Here is a 21657-nt window from a genome sequence, read left to right on the forward strand (position 1 = left end):
AATGCCAAAGATGAAAAATATTCCAAGAAAGGTGAGACCAACTTTACTGCGGCAAATTATTACTCATCATCATAGTTTGGTTTTGTAACTTTTTTTTTTTTTTTCTGTTTTGTTAGAGGCCAGTTTCACCCCCAGTGAGATCACTATGCCTGCTGAGCCTGAACCCAAAATATTCTATGTTGAGCCTCCACCTAATGTCCCTGGTGAGTCAATAACATACAGATGCTCCATTTGACTGTTCAATTTGCCTGTCACACTTGTAGTCGTCACATCTAGTGAGAACGGACTTTAATTGAGAAAAACAGATCATTATTATTTAGTTAAAGTGAAGTTAGTTGATTTTGAACATCATTTTACATTTGGAATAACAGTATGTAGGGTTGACAACAGAGCACATGAGGATGTTACATGTCTGTCTCCTTCAAAATGACTGTCAGAGTGCCTCTACCCCCTTTCAGTGCGACATTTTGAATTATAATGTTTACCATGGCACACATGAACTCAGTTAATAGTTCCAACTGTGCGGTTTTCACTGGCAGAATTGGAGGCTTTTGACTATGGCCCCTAGGACCCCAATACATTGGTACTTTTAAAAAGCACTAATTAAAACAGAAACAGAAAACAAATATAACACAATGTTGTTCAGTCACTCGTTCTGTCACACCTGGAGTACTGCCGAGTCATCTGGTGAAATGCTGCTCAAAAACACCTTAAAAGGCTTCAAATTACACAGAACAGGCAGCCAGGTCAGTTCTTTGTTGGTCTTTTCGTGCCAATGTGTGTGAGATGTATAATAGACCATCTTGGCTGACTGTGGAGGCTAAACTAATATTTAGTCTTTTGTTATTCATGCATACTGGCACCTCAGTTTTTTGGTGATAAACTAGTATATAGTGTTTTTTGTCATGGGTATGTCACACGTCAAGTGAGCACTGGTCTTCTGGTGGCACTATTTTTTAAAAAATTACAATTTATGTTACAACACATTCTCACTCCGACCTCGTCACACATCACGATTGGTCATGGACTTTCCACGTCCACATACATGCAAGGTACCCCGGGTGCGTTGGCTGTTGACGTGCTGCCTGTTACACGCATTGTCTTCTTTCAAATTTTATTTCCGTTTTCACAGGAAATTTAACATTTACATACAGTCTCAAAATAAATAAATCTAAGTTTTTTTCCCCTTCAACAACAAACTCACATGGTTGGGTTTAGGCAAAAAAAACAGGGTTTGGCTCAAGGATCTTACGGGGCATGAACAGCGCCCTCTCAGGTGAAAGTCAGTATTTTGTTGCACCCATCCACTGACCATGGGACCCTCGCCGCCTTAATTTTCGTCGTTTTTACGCCATGTTTCCCCCTTATGCTACCAGGTGCTGTTAAACTATAATGGCAGCTAGCCACGTATCATGCAGATGTTTTTCGGCGACTTCGGAATGAGACCAGGCTCTACCATGTTTTTTAATTGCTACTAAAGGGTACTCACATTATTCTAAGTGCCCTTTTCATTCTGGAAGGTTTAGAGAAATAATGAACAAGATGTTTGATGGGAAAACTAACATGAATTCTCCCTGTTCTTTACAGCCCCTACAGTGATTCTGGACGTGGAAAAACTTCCACCATGTCCATGCAGGACGCAGTGTCCAGAGTGCAAAAAGTTCATCATGACAGAGACCTCTACCTCTGCCAGCTCTGTCACCTGGCTGGTGTGTTTCATGACAGCTCTGATGGGGTATAAAGCCATTCCTTCATCCTGGTGAAATATTAATGAGAAAACAAATCACAACTTGTTTGGCCTGTTTCTGTTTGTGTAGCTGGTGTTATGGTTGTACGTTTCCAGGTTTGTTGACATTTTATTTTGTACCTCTTCCTTCTTTTGCAGCTGCGTGGCTGGCTGTTGCCTCATTCCCTTCTGCGTCGATAGGTGCAAATCTACCACACACAAATGTCCCAACTGTCGAACGTCAATCCAAGTTGTTAAACAACTCTGAGAGGGAAGCAGCTGGTGAGAACTTGAACATCGACCAAATGGTGATGTAATGTTTCAGCGTTACAGAGGTTATCTGACTGAATATCAGTGGCTGAGGATGTTTGTCAGCTTAAACATTCAGGTGCAATGACTTTGGTTTAATGGAGCACATGTCAGAAAGAACATGCAGTGGTGAGATGACTAAAGTCTGCCTGTATGTAAATGTATATTACATTAGATTTTCAGGATGTATCTGTATATTCAAACTGATCTTTTACTGAACTAGAACATCAGATCAATACTATCAATGACTGTAAATATACTGTAGTACTTCCTGTAGTAAATCATGTAAACATCCAGTCATCTCTTAAGGCTTACAGATGTGGTGAGCTGTTTGTTTCTTCAGCAAAACTACAAAATTTAAGTCTTCTTGTATGTATAGTTTTTATTAGAAGCACAAAAGGGGAAATGGCATAATGGGGTTGGTCATAGGCTTGTGGTGAAATCCCAAATAATCTCTGTATTTACAAAATGACTAACATAAAAACACTGTGTGTAAAACTCATACAAAGTCAAGTCGATTTTATCTATACAGCCCAATATCACAAATCTGCTTCAGGGGGCTTTACAATATGTATAACATTATGACACCCTCTGTCCTTAGACCCTCGATTCAAATAAGGCAAAACTTCCTCCAAAAAGTCTTTAATGGGGACAATAATGGAAGAAGCAGTGGGGAGAGAGAAACAAGGACACACATGGGGTAAAGAGAGACAAGAGGTGAGGCTGAATAAAGACAATCCAAAACATCTGGAATGTGGCACAAACGGCCAGGACAGAGAGAGAAGTCCCAGGATGGCTAATGATCCAGCACGGAGAAGCCTGAGTGAAAAAAGTAGGAGAAACTAGGCAGAGAGTTCGGCATATAGCGTGAATTCTTATGTAACTCTGGCAACAAACAAACAGACGGTTAGAGAGATGAGAGAGAGTTTTCAATGAGTTTACTGTATCCCCGTCGGCAGGACAAACATAGATTCACTGAGACTTGGACTGACCTGCCAGGAGGATAATGGTAACAGGTACTAGTCCTGAAATCAATTACTCATGCCGTGTTACCTGGAATTTGTAAAGAGAATGTTTTTCTCGCATGCCTCTGCTGAACGAAGACTCAAAAAATGGCAAATAATGTTGATTAATTGACGTAAACAGTGACCACCTTTAACAACAGCAAAACTATATCAAAACATTTGTTCCCAAACCCTCACACTCGTCTCATGGATCCAGTCGTATGCTCAATGCTTTCTGAAGATGTTGCACTGCCTTGCCTTCAGCCCTTTCTGACAGGGACTGAAAGTGAAAGGTTGTTTTCCCAGGGTGTGGTTTCTTAAGAGAAAGTTGGTAACACTTTACTCATAGGTATATAAGAGTGACATGACACTGTCATAACTATGACGTGACACGGTCATGGACCTGTCATGAACATTATGTACATGTCATAAACGTTTATGACTGCTGTCATTAAGTGTCATTCGTTTTTTGTAATGACAAGTTGACATTGTTTGGGTTGTCTTGATTATGACAACTTGACATTAATCAAAGCGACATTATCAGAAGTTGTCTTTGTCATGACAAGCTGACATTAAATTGGTTTGGGATGTCCTTATAATGACAATTTGACATTAACCAGGATGACATTACCAGAAGATGTCTTTATGTTAATGTCAAGTTGTCATAGTAAGGACATCCCAAACCAATCTAATGTCAACTTGTCATGACAAAGACAACTTCTGGCGACGACATTTAATGACAGCAGTCATAAACGTTTATGACATGTACATAATGTTTATGACAAGTTCATGACAGTGTCATGTCACCCTTATGTAGACACCTTCAAGTAAAGTGTTACCAGAAAGTTCAACCACAACAGTCTTAAAGCTAGTGGGGACAGCGTCAGTTAGAAGGGACAGTGTCAAAAACAATATTCAGCTTGTAGGTCTCAGGAATGACCAGAGACCTTTAAAGCTTTGATGGTCAGGGCTCGAGGAGGCAGGTATTCGGTTTAGAAGACAACACCAGTTAAGATAATATTTAAAAAAAGATTACTCAATACAAAATTGTTTCGTTTTACTAGTATAGTAAAGGCAAAATATTTCTCATTCCAGCACATAATCCCCTGACAGGATGACATTTGGATTGCCTCATGAGGCACGAATGTGCTGACAGGAAAAAAAGAAAAGAAAAAGCTTTTAAGTCCTTTTCACAAAAAATCCCTCAACATTCAGATGAGTTTGTCTGCACTGGATAACCTGCAGAGCCAGACAGTGAATTCTTAATAGTAGCGACCTTTATGCTCAAACACACACAACCCACTGCCCACAAACTATCCTGTTGTGGTGCATCATGTTGTGTAAAATGGCTACTTTGACACCAAATGCTATTTTCTTCATACCAGAAGTCATCTTTTGCCATTTGCTATGATAAAAAAGAAATAAGTAAAAAACATTCAGACAGGAGACTTTGCTTGCTCGAGCTGATTAGATTCAGATGTGGCCAGCAGATGTCACTACAGTACAAATCGACTGCAATGTATTCTTATTTCTATGTGAGGTGATTGAATAACTAAAATGAGAAGTTGTTCATTCTGTAAGATGTGTCTGTACTGCATGTATGTTGTTGCATTGTGATGCTGCACACAGAGATTACTGTCTGGTATGTCCTGCCATTTCTACACTTAATAATAAACTACCTAAACAAAAACCGAGTTGACCTTAACTCAATTAAGTCATTTCAAACCCTTTAAGAGTCAAAGAATGATGTCGCAAGAACATTTTATCATGATTGATTTAGATACAGTCTTTACAGGGCCTGGTAAATTGCTCATAAGTGGTCGTAAGGGTTCTACCTTTTAAGCTCGTAGGACTATTGGCTGTACAAAAAAGCATGTGCAGTATATTTTACACAATGTACAGATGCACACTGGACATTCAGAAGCAGTAAATACTTGGTTGGTCATGCTGGTTTGGTCAGCGTGTGCAGTGGTACATCTGGCGTATGCTTCACAATCAACATATACACATGGAACATGTGTGTTTACAATGTGTTGTGATAGAGGTTATCATTCCAAGACAAGAGTGAAGTGAACTACATGACATGGCAGCCCCCAGCTACATGCAGCGTTCGTCTGTTAGTTATTGAACCAGCATTAGGACTGATTCCTGCTCCTTCAGTTATTATGTCAGACGACGTAACACTGTACATTCATTATGATCAGACGACAAAGAGAAAGCAATAACATGAGAACAGATTGATAACAAATCTGTGGCATAATTTAAGATTGAAATTTTAAAGCTACTTCCACTGTCAGCTCAGTCTGCCAGTACCAGTCATACTTTATGCCAGTCTACAATCAGAGACCTCAAAAAGAGCAACGCAGGAATTTCCAAACTGATGCAGCACAATTAGATTATTACTGAGCTGATGTATACGACCAGAATGCAAAGCAGAGCTGCCCCAACCTCTGAAAGCTCTTTTTTCCATACAGGAAACAAAAGCTTTTGTCCTTTGCGTAAAAAAAAAAAAAATATCTGAAACTGTCTGATGGGTGTAAGAATTCTCCTTGACATCAGTCAGACCCAGTTCAAGTGCAGTTCATGTGAGTCCAGGAAGTCAGAGGAGAAGACGCCCACTGGCGTTGACATGTCCAAAGGGTTGGCCCCCTCTGCTGGCACAGACAGTGTAAAGTCCAGCCAATCCATATTGTCCATATTGGAGCTGTGCAAGTTCAAAGCAGAGGGTGATGTGCTTTTATTAAAGTCCACCTCCATGGTATCCACAGGTGAGTGTAGCTCCTCCATCAGCTTAAGCGAGCTCTGCGGCTCGGTTTGAGCGCCCAGGAGGGTTTCCAGCTGGGCGTCGGAGGTCAGGGCCGCCAGGCTGGCCGAGGGGTTGAGCTGCGCCGAGGGCGGCTGGGCCACTTGGACCACGGGTGGAGGGCGGGATAACACTGTGTTGATGGGAAGGGTGGTTACACTGGCTGTCACAGGGAGAGGCTTGTCTAGGCTGGGAGGATCCTGTCTGATGAACGGGGAGATCTCTATAAAAACAAGAAGAAAGTTAGGTGTGAGAATCAAATAATCAAAAGTACTTTGCACCTTATTTTAAAAAGAAAAGTTGCAGTATCTCTCACCACCGCTCTCAATTAACACATCAAACAAGTCGTCCATCTGCTGGCTGGCTGCAGTGGGCCCCTGCAGAGATATAAAAACACCAGTAAATGTTTGAGCGGCTGTGGCAACAATTTCACAGATATTCTGTACCAAACTGTGCATTTATTTGTCACCTGAACAGCTGTTAGCATGCTGCGTGTCTGTTTAACTGCATCCTCATAGCGGGGCGGGTCTTTACACTTTGACACGTGGTTTGTGAATTTTGGCAAGATCAAACTTGGCTGGCTGGTACAGGGAGACTGTTCAACAGGAAAAGACAACAGTCCTTTACACCATATGAAAAACAGGATACATCTGATACAAATCATCATTCAAATGAAGCTCACACTGTGCAAATAAGCAAATAAACCAGGGCCTCTTAAACGGCTTTAGACAAAAGATAACGAAAAACAAAGCGAAAGCAGGAGAGACTAAAGGACCCTGTACCTTAGTTGCAGGATCTTTAGGACTGGCTTGGCTAGAGGAGGCTCCCGCAGGACATCCACTCACTGGGAATGTGTTGAGTAAGCTTTGTGCTGTGCTGCCCATCCTCCAAGTCTGCGGAGAAATGTAGACAGGTCAGCATGGAGGCATACATTAGGGAATGATTTAATGCCATCAATGTGGTGTAATGCTCTCTCCTGCATGCACGGAAAAGTAGTGCATACAATGCCAATTATCTTTGTAGGAGCAATAAACATTTGTGTTGTAGTAACCAAGCTCTCTGGAGGGATAAATACTGGGAATTACGTGCAACCTAAATGCTATTTTAGCAACGTTATTTGATTTTCATTGGACCCTCTTCAGTTGAAGCATCGCCACCTTTTACCCCACTACTGACTGTTTGCAAAGTTCTCATGAGTGTTCTCCTCGGTTAGCATTGAGTTGTGGTTTCTGTTGCTAATTCTGGCTTGGTAAGCGCAGAGAGACGACAGAGGGCATTCGGAGCACTACTGTCAGCCGTCACTCAGCGGCTGCTCCACTAACCCAAGTTTCCACAAGCCTTCTTTTGATATGAAAAGGGAAGGATTTCACCACCCAGCTGAGGCCTGTTATTACTGCAGCAACACGAGAGATGCATTACCCATGATAGAGCGTCAACCAAAACAAAAACTGATGTGTGACCAGCCAGTGCCAATAAAAACACTGACGCAGATGTTTGATGTGCAACCTAATCTGAATTTACTGCATTGCAAACAGAATTTATGATTTCAGGTGCACACACGTAGCTACAGATGTTCACATACAACTCAAGTCTTCATATTTCAAAGAAATCCAAAACTACAAATAAAAAATCACAGCTGACAGTGATGACTAATGAAGACATGGGCCGAGGCAGCCCGTGCAAGCATTCGTGTGTTCTCACCTTTGTCGGAGGCTGAGTCTGATTGCTGCATTGCTGTTGTAATGCTGCTGAGGCCTCTATTTTCTGTGGCACCTGTCCAGAGGTCTGGATGAGGCCTGGGGCTGCGCTGCTAACAGTAGTGTGTAATTTAATGCTGTTGGCAGGGAGCTGGATAGTGACTGCTGAGGCAGGACAGGATGCAGGCAGGAGGATCTGAGCTCCAGCCTGGACTGGCTGCAGGCTTTCGGGCTGCTTGATAGCCTGGTGGCTGATGATGAACTGATTGTGAGCAGCCAAATGGCACTGATCTGCCACCTCCTCTTGTTTGATCAACACTGGCAGACTGGGAGAGCTACAGGACGCTGAGCAGGTCGGTGAGGTCCGATTTTCCTCTTTGACCTGGATGGGAGCAAGAGGGCTGAGCTGAGGTGGAGAATCTCCTTGCTGGCTCCTCTTCTCCACCTCCAGCTGCATCTTCAGCTCCTCCACCAGCTTCTGCTCCTGCTCCAGCTTCCTCATTAGCTCCTTGATCTGACGCTCCTTCTCGTGGAGACGCTTGTCCTTCTCAGAGTCCTTCGCATAGGACCTTGTTTCAGTGGGACACTCCTCCTGTGGAGCTCTCTGTGGTGAGTTCACACAGGGAGCAGTGTGAGTTGGAGACAGAGCATCTGAATGCTTGGTGGGACTGTCCGCCATACTGCTATCCTCTATGCCCAGACTGGACACTTTGGAGGCGATAGGGGACACAGGAGGTGTTAACTTTGTGTTTTCTGACTGTGAGGCTGCTGTGGCGGCTGTTGCTTCAATAGTCTGGATGTTAGAGTTCTCCTGATACAGCTTCAGCCTCTCTATCAGATCTGTCTTAGTCCCAGAAACAGGCAAAGATCTGAGTTTTAGTTCCATCTTCAGCTCGGCAACCTGTGAAGATAACAGAGTATTATAAAACACCTCTTAAAGTTAGCTTGTTCTCCTCCGCAGCATGCATGCATATAGTCAGACTGTGTGCAAACGGCGACGTGTCACCTTCATCTCATCCAGATTAGCTGGTAAATGATCCGGCTTGCGGTTCGTCTGAGTGTGCCGGGCCTGCACAGGAGCAGACGCAGTGTTTCCATTTAGAACAACAGTGGAACAGCTGGTTTGTACCTCAGTTGTTGGTCTGTTGTAATAAAAAAAAAAAAGACGGGAAGAAAAAAGGGAGTACAGATTAGAGAGGGAATCTGAACTATGATCCATTTTTCACAATCAACAGCTTCTGTGTAGGAAGCCGTGGGCAGGAAATGTAAAGTATTTGAGACAAACAGCAGCTGTGGTCAAACAGTTATTACTCTGTGTAAAACTGGGTGTTAACTTTTGATTCAGTTTGTGAAAGGAAACATTTATACTTTAGCGGTGTCTCATCAGATTAAGTAATGAACTCAACACAGGAAGGTTAACTTTATGGGTGAACCCAATCTTATCTCTGGCTGTGATGTGTTAATAAATGGAGCCATACTTGAGTGTGGCGGGCAGGACGGCCTGGTAGCTGTACTGCTGCTGCTGCTGATTTAGGATCTGAAGCTGCAGGAACTGCTGCTGCTGCTGCAGGAGGCGAGCGTAAGCCGAGTCCATCAGCACTTCATTGAGCTCCTGCTTTTGGTCCGGGGGGATGTACTGATGGTACTTTAACTTTTTCACCCGTGGTTTGGGCTCTTTGCTCTTTTTGCTGCGGCTTTTATCGCCGGCTGGCTTGGGCAGGCTTTGCTGCAGAACACAACACAGAAAAGGGGCAAGTTAAAAGCTAAGAGGACCATCTGGTAGATATTTGATCCCTGTGACTGATCTCAGTCCAGTTTATCGGGGAATACAGTTAGCGTTGCCAGTACCAACACTGCACGACTTGGAAGTGATGCTGGACTTTTATAGCTTGAGGCATTAAGGTAGAACATTGTTCTGACACCCGATGAGAACTACAGGATGAGGAAACGGGTAGTGGAAATGTGACCTTTATTGTTTTACCACCTGCAGTTACAGGATACACATGAAAACGGTTTGGCATAAGAGCAGCAGGTTATAGCTATGTAACCAGAAACGCAAGCTGGGTTGAGCACGCACACATCCTCTGATTTGTTAAACGCATTCTCCTATTGTACTCCGAGGGAGGGAGAGTTCATCTTATGCTCAGAGGATAACTGGATTATGATAAATGCATAAGTTATTGCTTCACTCCCGTCCTTTGATTTTTGGCTTTTACACAGCCCGAACGAGGAAGGCCAGCCTGTCACTTGACCCTAATTGAAGACAAACTGTAGCTGGCGCAGATTTCGGCACAAGGATTTGTGAAGTGACTTTAAACCCTGTCGTTCTTTGAACTGCATTTAGCTTGGCTGAATGCTGACATTCAGTTCACCCTAAAACTGATATGGTTCTCAGAGTGACAAAACACAGACTTGGTGTCTTCTGACACTGCGTCTCTCGACACATTTCCAAAAGAAACAAAACACAAACACAGTCAATAAATCAGAGAGACAGAGGGCTCAGTACCAGAGGTCAGTTTCATGTCAGCTGGTTATAAACATTAAAGAGCTGATAAAAATGAACTAAACTCTTCTCAATAACTTTTAAAAGACTTTAAAATGACTTCGGTAAGACTGAAAGAAACACAACAAGCTCACCTTCACCAGAAGTGGCCCCAGTGTGACACTGGGGACAACAGTGGTGACTGGCTGAGGTGTAGATGCTTGTTGCTTGCTTTGTTGCTCACAGATGAGGCTGACCACGTCTGATGTGGACTGTGTGTTAGGTGTTGGGGAGTGCTAAAAAAAGCAGAGACAAAGAGAGATGATCTTTAAGGAGAACAGTGAGACAGCTATGCCTGTTAATCATCTTCCCACGCAAGGAAAGAAAAGAAAAGCACCTCAGCTGGAATCATAGAACCAAAACCAGGTTAATAAACACAAAATGTTTCTACACATGATAAATACATCATACAGTACATGGTTATATGCTGTGTGTACATACAGTAAATCAACTGACCTACCAGTGTGCAACCATCCTGAAATTATGATAAGTTACTTCATTCTATTTAAAGAACTGCATAAGCTTAACTTGTCAAGAAGGCTGTTTTTTTCTGCTGATATTAACAGTTCATGTTACATAAGTTTTACAAGTTTAAGGTATTGGTGTACCTGTATGGGGGAGTTTAAGTTAGAAGAAGTAGAAGTGGTCTCAGTCGCTCCAGACTCCCTTGGAGAGGCGGAGGTAGAGCTGGGAGATTGTTGGCTGGCAGGCTGTTGTGGTGATAAGACATCACTGCTGTCTTCATCGAAGTTGTAAATATCTGGAGGCTTAGAGCGTTTTGACTCTTCACCTGTGGGACCAGGATCAAACTGAATTTTTAGAATTTCTGACAATTTAGACATGAGCTGAATGCTATCTGTGCACATACAACATACATACCATTTTTGATTACAGAAGAAAAACTCAAGGTTTTCAGTGACTACAGAGTCAAGAAGCTGTCACATGAATGTACATATGACAACACAGTAGATATGTAACAATACAAAGAGTCTACAGTCATGTTAACAGCTCTGTGAGGTTGTACTTGCTAAATTGAGCGTAGCTTTAGTTCAGGCAGGACACCATGTCAAGCTCAGCTCACATCCCAGCTACATCAGCTGATCTCAAACAGCCAATCAACTGATGGAGCAGCTGATTGATGGAAGGGAGTCAGCTGATAGATCACATGATTCCTGTCTATGCAACCGACTGGCAAATCTCATTCAGGGCACCCTATTTAAACTGCTCTGGCCTGCGAGGCGCTTTGCAACCCGCCTCCACCCCAGCTCCTCCTTTTCACACAGTGTCTGACTTATCAGTGTCATTTCTGTTTGTCATTGTTGCTGGCTCTGTTCTGTTTCCGAGGGATCTTTGCTTCTGCTCTTCCTGCCTTAGGCTTTCCGTGTAGGCGCATGGATGGGCAGGGAGGTTTGCTCTGTCTCTACCTCAGGCTTTGCTTGTTTGCACATGGAAGGGCAGGGAGGTTTGCTCTCTCTACCTCAGGCTTTCCTCATTTGCACATGGAAGGGCAGGGAGGTTTGCTCTGGCTCTACCTCAGGCTTTGCTCATTTGCACATGGAAGGGCAGGGAGGTTTGCTCTGGCTCTACCTCAGGCTTTGCTCATTTGCACTTTGCTCTGGCTCTACCTCAGGCTTTGCTCATTTGCACATGGAAAGGCAGGGAGGTTTGCTCTGTCTCTACCTCAGGCTTTCCTCGTTTGCACATGGAAGGGCAGGGAGGTATGCTCTGTCCATGTAGACGCATGGAAGAAGCTTTTTGCATAGGAAAGGAGAAAAGGCGGAGAGGCCCCAGAACAGAGCCATACCGCCGAATATAATACTGCAAATGGAAATAAAGTTTTCTTTGACTTCAGTGTTAACTGAACTACAGTTAGCATGCTGATGCTAAGCAGGTATATAACAAGTTTTACAATCTTAGTTTAGTGTGTAAGAGCGCTAACATTTGCTAATTAGCATTTAACACAAAGAAAAGCTGAGGCTAATGGGATGTAAATGGTTTTGCAGGTTTTTGCTCATAAACCAAAGTATTGGATAAACTGATATTTTGACTGGATGATGGTGCTAGACAAAAAGTCAGAGGATCACCAAAGTGATTACAGTTAATCCTGAGAGTGACGTGAATATCTGTACCAAATTTCACAAGATAGTTCACTAAAAAACAAAAATTTCAACTGTTAAATTTGTATGTTTTGATAAGTTGAAACTTTACATTTCTTTACATTTAAAATTTCAGTTTTATGTTGTGACAACGCTGTGGTTAATGTGTGGTTAGGTATTTGCACAAAATCGCATGGTTAGAGTTAGGAAAACACCATGTTTGGGCATAAAATACCTCTTTTGTTGCTACAAACATGGCGGGAAATGTTCGGATTTGTCGTTAAAAATACCCGCTTTTGTTGTTTGTCTGATGGCCACCAACAGTGGTCTGCTGATGACTGCTGCCCACTGGACAAGCCATCCACCATTCCCTTCTCCTCTTGATGAAAGACTCAGCTCATAAACATGTAATCGGAACTATGTCACTTTAGAAATGTTGTTATGATAAATATGAAATGTAAAAATGTATATCTGTAGTTCTGTGCAATGCCAACATTTTATCTTGGTGTCTGGGCTGAGGAAAAGTCAGGGTATCACCAATGTCAGTAGGCCTCATCCACCAGGCTCCATGAACGTGTGTAAACAATTTAATGGTGATCCATCAAACAGTTGCCGACATATTTCATTGTGGACAGTCAAACACAGGTGTTATGACTTCAATAATGGATAAAATGTGACTGATGCAATGCTAGCTTGAGTAAACTCCCTAGCTGTCACACTAAGTGGTCAACTGTTAGTAGCGAACATGATACCAAAGTAGGTTAAAACAAAACTTTTGAATGGCTCAGGTCTTCTGACAGTAAGAGTATAATAGCTTTAATAAATATTTACCATCATTGTCTTCTTTTACAACAGAGTCCACAGGCAGGATGTTCTTCTCCACCAGCTCCATGGGTCCAGGCCGCTGGGAGATCTTCTCATTGAGATCATCAGCCAGTCTGGCCCTCTTCAGCTTCATCTGTGTGGCCTGCAGGGAGGGTTCGGCCTGCGTCTCTGATAAATACACAGAGGGTGATTAGCTGTGATACGACCGGCAGCAGTCGGCCTCCTCACTGCTTTTTCAGGGTGACTCAGTGCAGGCTCAGCTAGACCTCACAAACTTATGTCAACCTCCAAGATATTCATCTGCTTCCAACTTTGTAAAACAAATTTAAACAGGCAATAAGTGCAATTGGATGAATAAGCGCCTCATTCATCTCTCTTATCTAGACGCCATTACCCAGAAAGAACACACAGGAGGGAGATTACCTTGTAGGATGTGCATACGGACGAGCTCAGAGCGCTCAGGCCTGCTGCAGAGTTTGTGCTTTAAGAAGCTCCCAGTCTGTTAAAAAACAATTATATTAAACATCTTCTGGGGGCATAATCTAGATTTAGATGACTCAAATCATGAGCTGCAGTGTGATGGCATCAGTCTTACCCTGGCTCTCTCCAGGCTGCGGATCTGCTCATGAAAGGCAGCAGGCGTTTTCAGGGCTGTGAAAAGGCGAATCAACAAAATCCATAAATTTTTCTGTTCATCCATGAGCTTCATTCCAGCATTTATTTTTATGTCTTTGTCTTTGTTCTCCTGCATGAGTGCACTAATCTCTGTGCTTGAGTCAAACAGGAAGCCCCAGCTTTACTGACTCAAGCACAGAGATTGCACCATGCAGAGAGTTCCTCCTTGATCTCGCAGAATAAACTCATCCTGCTTTAATCGAGGTTTGGCTCACTGACTAGTCACCTCTGTTATGACGAGCACTGTTTGGTTTGAGAACACACTGGCCGGTTGGTGGGGGCGGTCTAAGGAGTGTGTCAGAGGGGCAAAGCAAAACATTCCTGCTCGTCACCTAAACCTCACTGCATACCTACCATAAGCCTTTAACTGCGGGAGCAGCAGAGTGCTTTGGTGGAGAGTGGCCGGGGAGGTTTGTGCGCAGGCCACGCTTGATCAAGCCACTGACCTCCACTGAAGGCTCAGTCGCTGACTCATGTGGCTGTGTGGAGCCAGAGAGGAGCTGAAAGCCCGACTGCAGGAGGCTTCTCAGCAGAGAACAGGACAAAGAGAAAGAGCCTTTTTCTCTTTCTACCTCTCCACCAATGTTATCCGCATAATTCTGTCACCTACTGCGCTCATCTTTTATTAGGTGTAGCACAGGGACTGGGTCTGCTCTATTTTGGTCACATCAAAGGATGGATGGTGTAAAGTATGAGCTACTTCTTTCTGTTATGGCACTGGTGTGCTGCCTGATGGTTTGGGTTGGGAGCAACGATCGAGACAGAGTAGTATGGCGAGCTAAGAATCATTATTTTATTGCATAAATTATTAACACTGCAAATACAAATTAAAGTTTTGGTAGCCTACTAGAATAATAAAATCAATTGTTTTTTTAGTCCACTATATCCTCCTGAACTCCCGAACTTTTGTTTAGTATGCATTTTTCATTTCTCCTAGCTATTTGGGATCAGTAGGACCTGATAAGTAAAAAAACTAAACATCAGCGATAATTAAGTCCCAATGTCCTCAAACGAGACGATAATAAATTCCCAATAAACCAATGTTGGTCAGATTTGTTGCCATATCAAACTACAAACATTATTAATCATAAATAAACAAGTTTGTCCTTGTCCACTTTTGTGTCGGGATCGGCTGCAGACTGACTTGGCAGAGATGGCTGCCATCTTGTTTTTACATGAACTAGTGTACTGTGCTCTCCCTGCCACTAGATGGCACAAAAAAGTGTCCACGAACAAGGACAACAGGTCTAACTTAAGTAGAATGAAGTATAAGGTTGAAAGAAATACAAGCAGCCGGGGCGTTTTTTTCTCCAATCTTAAAGTGAGAGTCGGCGCAGCCAGACCTTTCTTTTCTTGAGAAAGGTCTGGTGAGCGAGACTACATAATACTAGACAGTATGCAGGAGAAAGATGCACATATTTTTCACACTGGTGCTACATGACTAGAGGAAACAGAGCAAAAGGGCTGTGGCATTCACTATTGCCCAAGAGGTAGAAAACCTACAACTACCAGAATGCACTGTGCCGCACATGACCAGAAAATGCTCCTACTGGTGGGTGAGGTAATGCCAGCTAGTCTGTTTTTCCACAGGAAACAATATGGCAGCCAGGTGCAACAAACTAACTCAGTTTACAGTTAAATGGTGAGCTAACATATGTTTCTGAAAACATTTGAGAGGAGACATAGGCAACACAGTGACAGAATCTTGGTTCATATTTGATCAGCACTGCTTGGATTTACCTGTTTTTGTTTGGAAACAGTATGGTGCCCACTTCCTGTTCACAAAATCTCACATTACAGCCAAACAGTGCACTAAAATATGTTTCTTAATACATTTTAGGCAGGAAATAGGCAATACAGTTACATAATCTTGTTTTCTTTTTGATTAGCACTGCCTAGTTTTATAGTTGAAGTTTAAGAGAATGGCTCTCTTTCAGTTTCTCTCTGTGTCTGTCGTGGCTTCCCACACTGTTATGCTACAAAGCTGCTCTAAAACCGGTGAAGTATCCCTTTAAATGAGTCATTTTCATCAGAGACTATGTGTACATGAGCACAATTACGCATGTATTAGCAACAGTCTGAGCAGGGCAATGAACTTCACACTGTCTAGAATAAAGCAATTAATTCATGTGCAGACACACGCGATGACATGAAGTCATTTACACAACTCCTTAAAATAAAACTTCCATTAGTAAAGCAAGTGGTGTGAAAAAAAAAACCTTAGACGTATCAGTATAAGCTCCAACATTAATTACACAGATGCAACGTGATCACCTTATACAAATCCACTAAAAGTGCATTATCACAAATTGAAAAATAATGTTGTTTACACTGGTCTCGCCTTTGGCACTGCAAATATGCCCTCCACAAGCCATGAAGATGCTGTGCTTGAGTTAGATGTTAGAAAAAGTTTAATTTTATCTCATACTATGCTTATAATAGCAACAAGATAATGTAAGTGATAAAAAAAAGTAGAATATGTGAGATAACAGGCCATACAGGTCACTTTCTTCTTGACGTACTGAATTAACCTCCATTTATTTCAAAGCAAAAGGTGCAAGTTATGTTTGCGTGCGATGTGAATACTCACGCGGCATGATGCCTTGCTCCACAAGCTGCTCCCGACTTCTTCTCTGCTGCAGACAGAGCTGGAGGACTGTGAGAGAGCAGAGACACGGAGGTCAGGGTTGAACTTTTACCATTAGAGAGCCAAGTCCGCTGAGTCAACCAACAACCATCTCTGGCTTTAACTGTGAAACCTGCCAGACTTCAAATAAAACAAAGTACTTATTATTTCCCCAATTGATACTCTACCCCAAAGGCCCAACAGAAAACCCTGTTCACCACCACAGACATCCTATTCACTTCCTGTATGGTTTTAACTAGGGTTGTTAGGAGTACCACAAGTTTTATAACAGTTATACTTGAACATGATTGGCTAAGAGCCTCCCCAATGAGAGTCAATATCTCTGTGTGGGATGCAAATACACAGAAGAGTTTAACAACGTAGCTACAGTACAGAACAAAAAAAAAAGATAAGAGATTAATGTTAGGGCTGCAGTCACATGACACCAGCAAAAGCCAAGTGAGTCATGCGTATTTAATAAACTGTTTTTAATATGTAATCTTGCTTTGGGTGGATAAGCAATGATCAGTTATGTTACTGTGACACATCAAAGACACGACTATCTTCCAGCAGAAATTGTTGAGTCTTGCACGCGGGCCCCACATACAGTGCTTGGATGCTCCTCAGTGTTATTTTCCCATCAGTATAAACTGTAGTAAGATCCCAGTTTAAACATTTACAAACAAGTGAGCGTGGACATGTTATTTCAGTGGAATAACACCACTCCATGGAGAAGAGAAAAAAAGAAGATTGAAGAGGAAGGTAATGGGTGATGGTGAGGAATGAGGCGGCGGTGCGTGAGGTACACGAGACGCTGACTGTCGCCGTTGTAGTGAAGCGAAGCCGGCTTTGCTAGGGCTACTCTGTGGCTCGGGGGAAACTGCTACTCCCACTCACACACACACACAAATACACACTCACAGACCTGCTCAACTCTCCTGGGAAAGGCGCTGCGTCTGAACAAGCCTCTGTGACTCACTCTAGCAAAAATAAACTGGGCAGCTGTGAGAACAAGGCCTGGGAACCATGAAATTTAGGGGTAGTTAAGGGGGTGGGGTCTCCAGTCGTACGCAGAGCTGAGGGGACGTTCACGGGCTTCCACTGGTGGGCAAGGGAACACAGAGTGACAAGTGCTGAGGCAAAGGGTGGGAGGCCGAGTCTACTCTCACAGCAGCCCATCAACTCTGGGGCAGAGAACACAGTGTGCCTGCCCCGCCTGCTGTGTTTCCTATTACAAACCCAGGCCGGGGGGTTTTGGTCAGCCTGAGACAGATCATACCAGGAGATTGTAAAAAAAAAAAATGCCATTGGTTCCTCTCAATATTCATATCCACTGTGACTTGGAGGAAAAAATAAAAAGCCACAGGCAAAGAAATTTATGAGTGCATTTTGCAGCATATCAATAACATCAAAAGCTGCCTTCCAGCGCCACGACAGAATAAAGAGTTTAATTTGAGCATCAGTATGGGGGGTACACCTCATGCCTGGGGTCCTCCTCACTTTGTGTCATCTTGTGTTCAACCTGAACCCTGGCTAACCTCTCCATGATGCAAACTGGCTCCGCTCTCCTGCTCACCAGCAGAGCGTAAACAGAGGTTGTGGAGGAACACAGAGAGAGAGAGAGAGAGAGAGAGAGGGCTCGGCTGAAATCCCTGTCTACTGATGTAATCTCTAATCTCAGACCCATGTTGTTCTCAGCAAATCATCCCTGGAGGTCTCCCAACAGAACTTTTATTTTATTTGACTTTTCTGTTTTTTTAAAGAAACGGTACAAAAAAAAAAAAAAAAAAGATAGTCTTTGCCCAGACAAAGCTGACTTTAGTTTAAAAACAGACTGACACTGGGTTATGTTGACTTTACTGTTATAAATACCAAAGACTCTAAACAGAATCCCATTTTAGCAAAGATCCAGGCATCTATAACCAGGGACAGACTAAACCATGAAAATACAGATCACACTGGTTTATCAAAAAAGACTTGTGTGTGTGCAGTACCTGATTCAGATGATGGAGAAAATCAAATATCATGATGTATTTGTGACTTTTGTTGACTTTTTTGGACTATTGGGGCTTTCACAAAATATTAACACAATGAGATGTTTAATAAATAATCATCATATTTGTAAATACTATTGTTTAAATTTCTTATATTTTCACGTATCTTTCCTCTCTTGCAAGGAGCACCTGTAACATAAATAATTTCCCCTTGGGGATCAATAAAGTATTTCTCATTCTGATTCTGATTCTGATTCTGATCAGTTATATGGATATCGCTACTAACAGCTAGAACAGTCCAGTTAATTCAGAGCTTACGTCACTTCACTGTAATGCAGCCTTTAAAACCAGGAAAAGACAACACTTACACTACTATGATATCTAAAATCTAAGGCGATATCTCGTCTCATATCACTATATTGATATAATATCAATATATAGCCCAGGCCCAGTTCACAACCTGCACTCATGTGCAGCAAAAAGTCCGTATGAATTCCACTGAACTGACAGATTTTGTCTTGTATCGTTAGAAACCTGGAAAAAATGAAGTATTGTATAATCAGCTTGCGATTACCGAAAGGGTCTATAAACATATCGGCTGACATGTTCTAAAATTAAACTTTACCATTACTCATTTTATCCTGAATCAGTTCAGCAAAGCAGAAACGTATCAGCAAGGCCTACACAGTGTAAATTAGGTGATTGTTACATAATGATGGAGACTGTGTAGAAGGCAAAATGCAGCTGAACACTGGATCTAACTTGAAAATGAATGATGCTAGTTAATAACTTAAAGATAATTTGTAACCACGTCCTAGTGGTGTGTTTTTATTCCAAAGTAAAAGAGCCTAAAATGAAGCCTGACTCAAAGAGACAAGAAAATACACTGGTTTCCTTCCCCATGAGTGGACGTGTCCTGTGTCTCTGTGTTGGCAAACTGGCCTGGGTTTGGTTAAGACGAGTTTTATATATAGGCAGGTCATGAATAATAATTTATTGACATGGAATTTAAATAAAATGTTGAACCTGCAAATCTTGCATGATGGCTGGGACAGAAAGGAACTTCTTGCATGCTATAGCCACATATCCAATACTAGAAAAGCACTCCACCAAGTAGGTGATATTCCCTCCCCCTCTGCATCAGATTTTGCAGCCTGCATCACAATTAGGTTATTTGCATCACTATCATTATTAGGTTATATATGCCTTCATCATGGAGACACTGTGGTGTATTTATTTCGTTTTTATTTTGTACCAACACAGAATATAATATGTTTTTTTGTATTTTTCACTTTCTTTTTTTCCAACACAGAACATTAATTTCAACTTTAGAATTACAACAATATTTAGCAAGTAGAACAAGACGTGCTTCCCGGCCACCAGATGGCGCTATTTTCACCGTCTTTAGAAATTGGAATTGCTGCTGAGGCTGTCAGACGATAGACTTTTTTATTATTTTATCCACTTTGCTTCAACCAATCACCACCAAAATTTTAGCATCTGTTCCTTGTCCCATTATCCACCTTTCCTGAAAATTTCATCAAAATCCGTTCATAACTTTTTGAGTTATTTTGCAGACAAACAAACAAACAGACCAACGCTGGTGAAAACATAACCTCCTTGGCGGAGATAATTATACACTTTTGCTGAGCTTGTTGATGTGCATCTTACTCTGTCTCAAAATGCACCCTAGACAGCACATTAACATATGTGGTTGGCAAATATTTTTCAAATGTGACTTCATAGCTAACTATAATCTGGAAGACAACCGAAAACACTGGTAACACTGGTTTTACTATATAGCTGCAGATTAACTGATTAGTTGTCAACTATTAAATCAATCGCCAGCTAATGTGATAATCGATTAATTGGCTCGAGTAATGCTTTTAAGATATAAAAAAAAAGTCAAAATTCTTTCTTTCCAGCATCTTAAATGTTACTATTTCCTGAATTCTTTACTCCTCTATGACAGCAAACTGAATATCTGTGGGCTGTTAAACAAAACAAGACATTTATGGACGTCCTCTTAGACTTTGGGAAACATTGATCGACACTTTTCAACATTTTATAGACCAAACAACAAATCTATCAATTGAGAAACTAATCAACAGATTAATCAACGATGAAAAACCCACAAAACCACAGCTCTGTTGTGTTTTAAACAAAAAAGAGTCGACTTTACTGAAGACCTGCTCCAATCAAACAAACTCGCTGCTGGTGAATCAACAAGGAAAATTAAAAAATGATCACAATCTTGATCAGCAGCATATCTGGTTAATACATCTGAATTTAAGTCATTGTGTTTATACTCCCATTATAGGTGTGAATTCATTATGTAATAGAAAACCATGGTAGTGTTTCAACAGAGTGCCAATACAAACAGTATAAACTGGGTTTTAGACTCTGGCTCTTTTCTGAGGCAACTTTGATTTATGATCCACCAGAGCACAATAGTCTCTCCTGTAAGATTGATGCTTGGCTTGAGTCACCGTGATGAGCTCTACTGTTTCCCTGTCATTTCCTGTTGAGGCTGCGTCTACGTCACTACAGACCTCCTGCCAGTTCTGCCAGCATCAGCAAACATTAAAACGAAGAAAAAAAAACTTTACGTGGATAAACAAACAACATAATGAAATGCAGGCAGGTTAGAAAAGGAAAAGAAGAAGCACCTGATTTGAATTTACCCCTGCAGATGGAAGGGGTCTCCACATCAAGGCAGGCCATAGAGGACAGAGGTGGTTTGCTTGGCGGCCAGGTCTGGAGTCCCATGGAGTGATGAGGCCAGTGGAGAACGAGGGAGTCAGGGAGAGAATAGACGCAGCTCTGAGCGAACGACAGCTGGCTCTCAGAGCTGCAAACAGTCCCTCCTCTCTGGCTCTGTGCTGGCCTCAGTGGAGAAAGTGTGAGTGTGTGTGTGTGTGTGTGTGTGTGTGTCAGAGTGTGTGTGAGTGCTCAGTCAATGTCAGGAGGAGGGAACACAGTGCTGCACATGTTAACCCTCTCTGGGTAATTTCTCTCTACTCACAGAGGGCTCATCATCGTACTACAGCGCAAAACCCCGGAGAACTTTTCATATTATTTTTTTAATTATCAGCTGGGGACCAAGTTGCGCACTGGTAACCAATACATGGTTGATCAAAACAAGCTGTTGGGAACTTTTGAGTGGGCACATCTCCATGAGAAACAGCATGAGTTTGTTTTTTTCTTTTTCTCCAGGAATCTTCGTAGCACTAAATAACAATGACACATGCAAACACATTGGGTCCTCGGGGACATGGAGGCTTATCTCTGAACATTTTTTAACAGTTACTTAAGAGTTTAATGTGACATTTGTAGTGATCATTGATGTCAATGTTGTTT

At 42.2% G+C, this 21657-nt stretch overlaps 1 protein-coding gene across 2 annotated transcripts; it reads right to left on the reverse strand.

The window, feature by feature from the left end:
• Nucleotides 1-2393: 2393 nt before the first annotated feature.
• mrtfbb (myocardin related transcription factor Bb) lies at nucleotides 2394-21195 on the reverse strand. Of its 2 annotated transcripts, none has more exons than XM_050070079.1 (14): nucleotides 20982-21195; nucleotides 16268-16333; nucleotides 13598-13653; nucleotides 13426-13501; nucleotides 13009-13170; nucleotides 10690-10871; nucleotides 10177-10317; nucleotides 9018-9265; nucleotides 8546-8681; nucleotides 7544-8440; nucleotides 6625-6735; nucleotides 6312-6437; nucleotides 6159-6219; nucleotides 2394-6065 (listed from the first exon to the last, which is right to left on the reverse strand). In XM_050070079.1, exons 1-14 carry the CDS (start codon nucleotides 21064-21066, stop codon nucleotides 5599-5601), a joined length of 2814 nt encoding a protein of 937 aa, XP_049926036.1. In that variant the 5' UTR covers nucleotides 21067-21195; the 3' UTR covers nucleotides 2394-5598. The 2 variants fall into 2 exon arrangements, with proteins under 2 accessions (XP_049926036.1, XP_049926035.1); XM_050070078.1 differs by having other exon boundaries at nucleotides 20967-21195.
• Between the last annotated feature and the right edge of the window lie 462 nt (nucleotides 21196-21657).

The sequence above is a fragment of the Epinephelus moara genome, chromosome 18 (genome assembly GCF_006386435.1).
Source record: "Epinephelus moara isolate mb chromosome 18, YSFRI_EMoa_1.0, whole genome shotgun sequence".
Lineage (NCBI taxonomy): Eukaryota > Metazoa > Chordata > Actinopteri > Perciformes > Serranidae > Epinephelus > Epinephelus moara.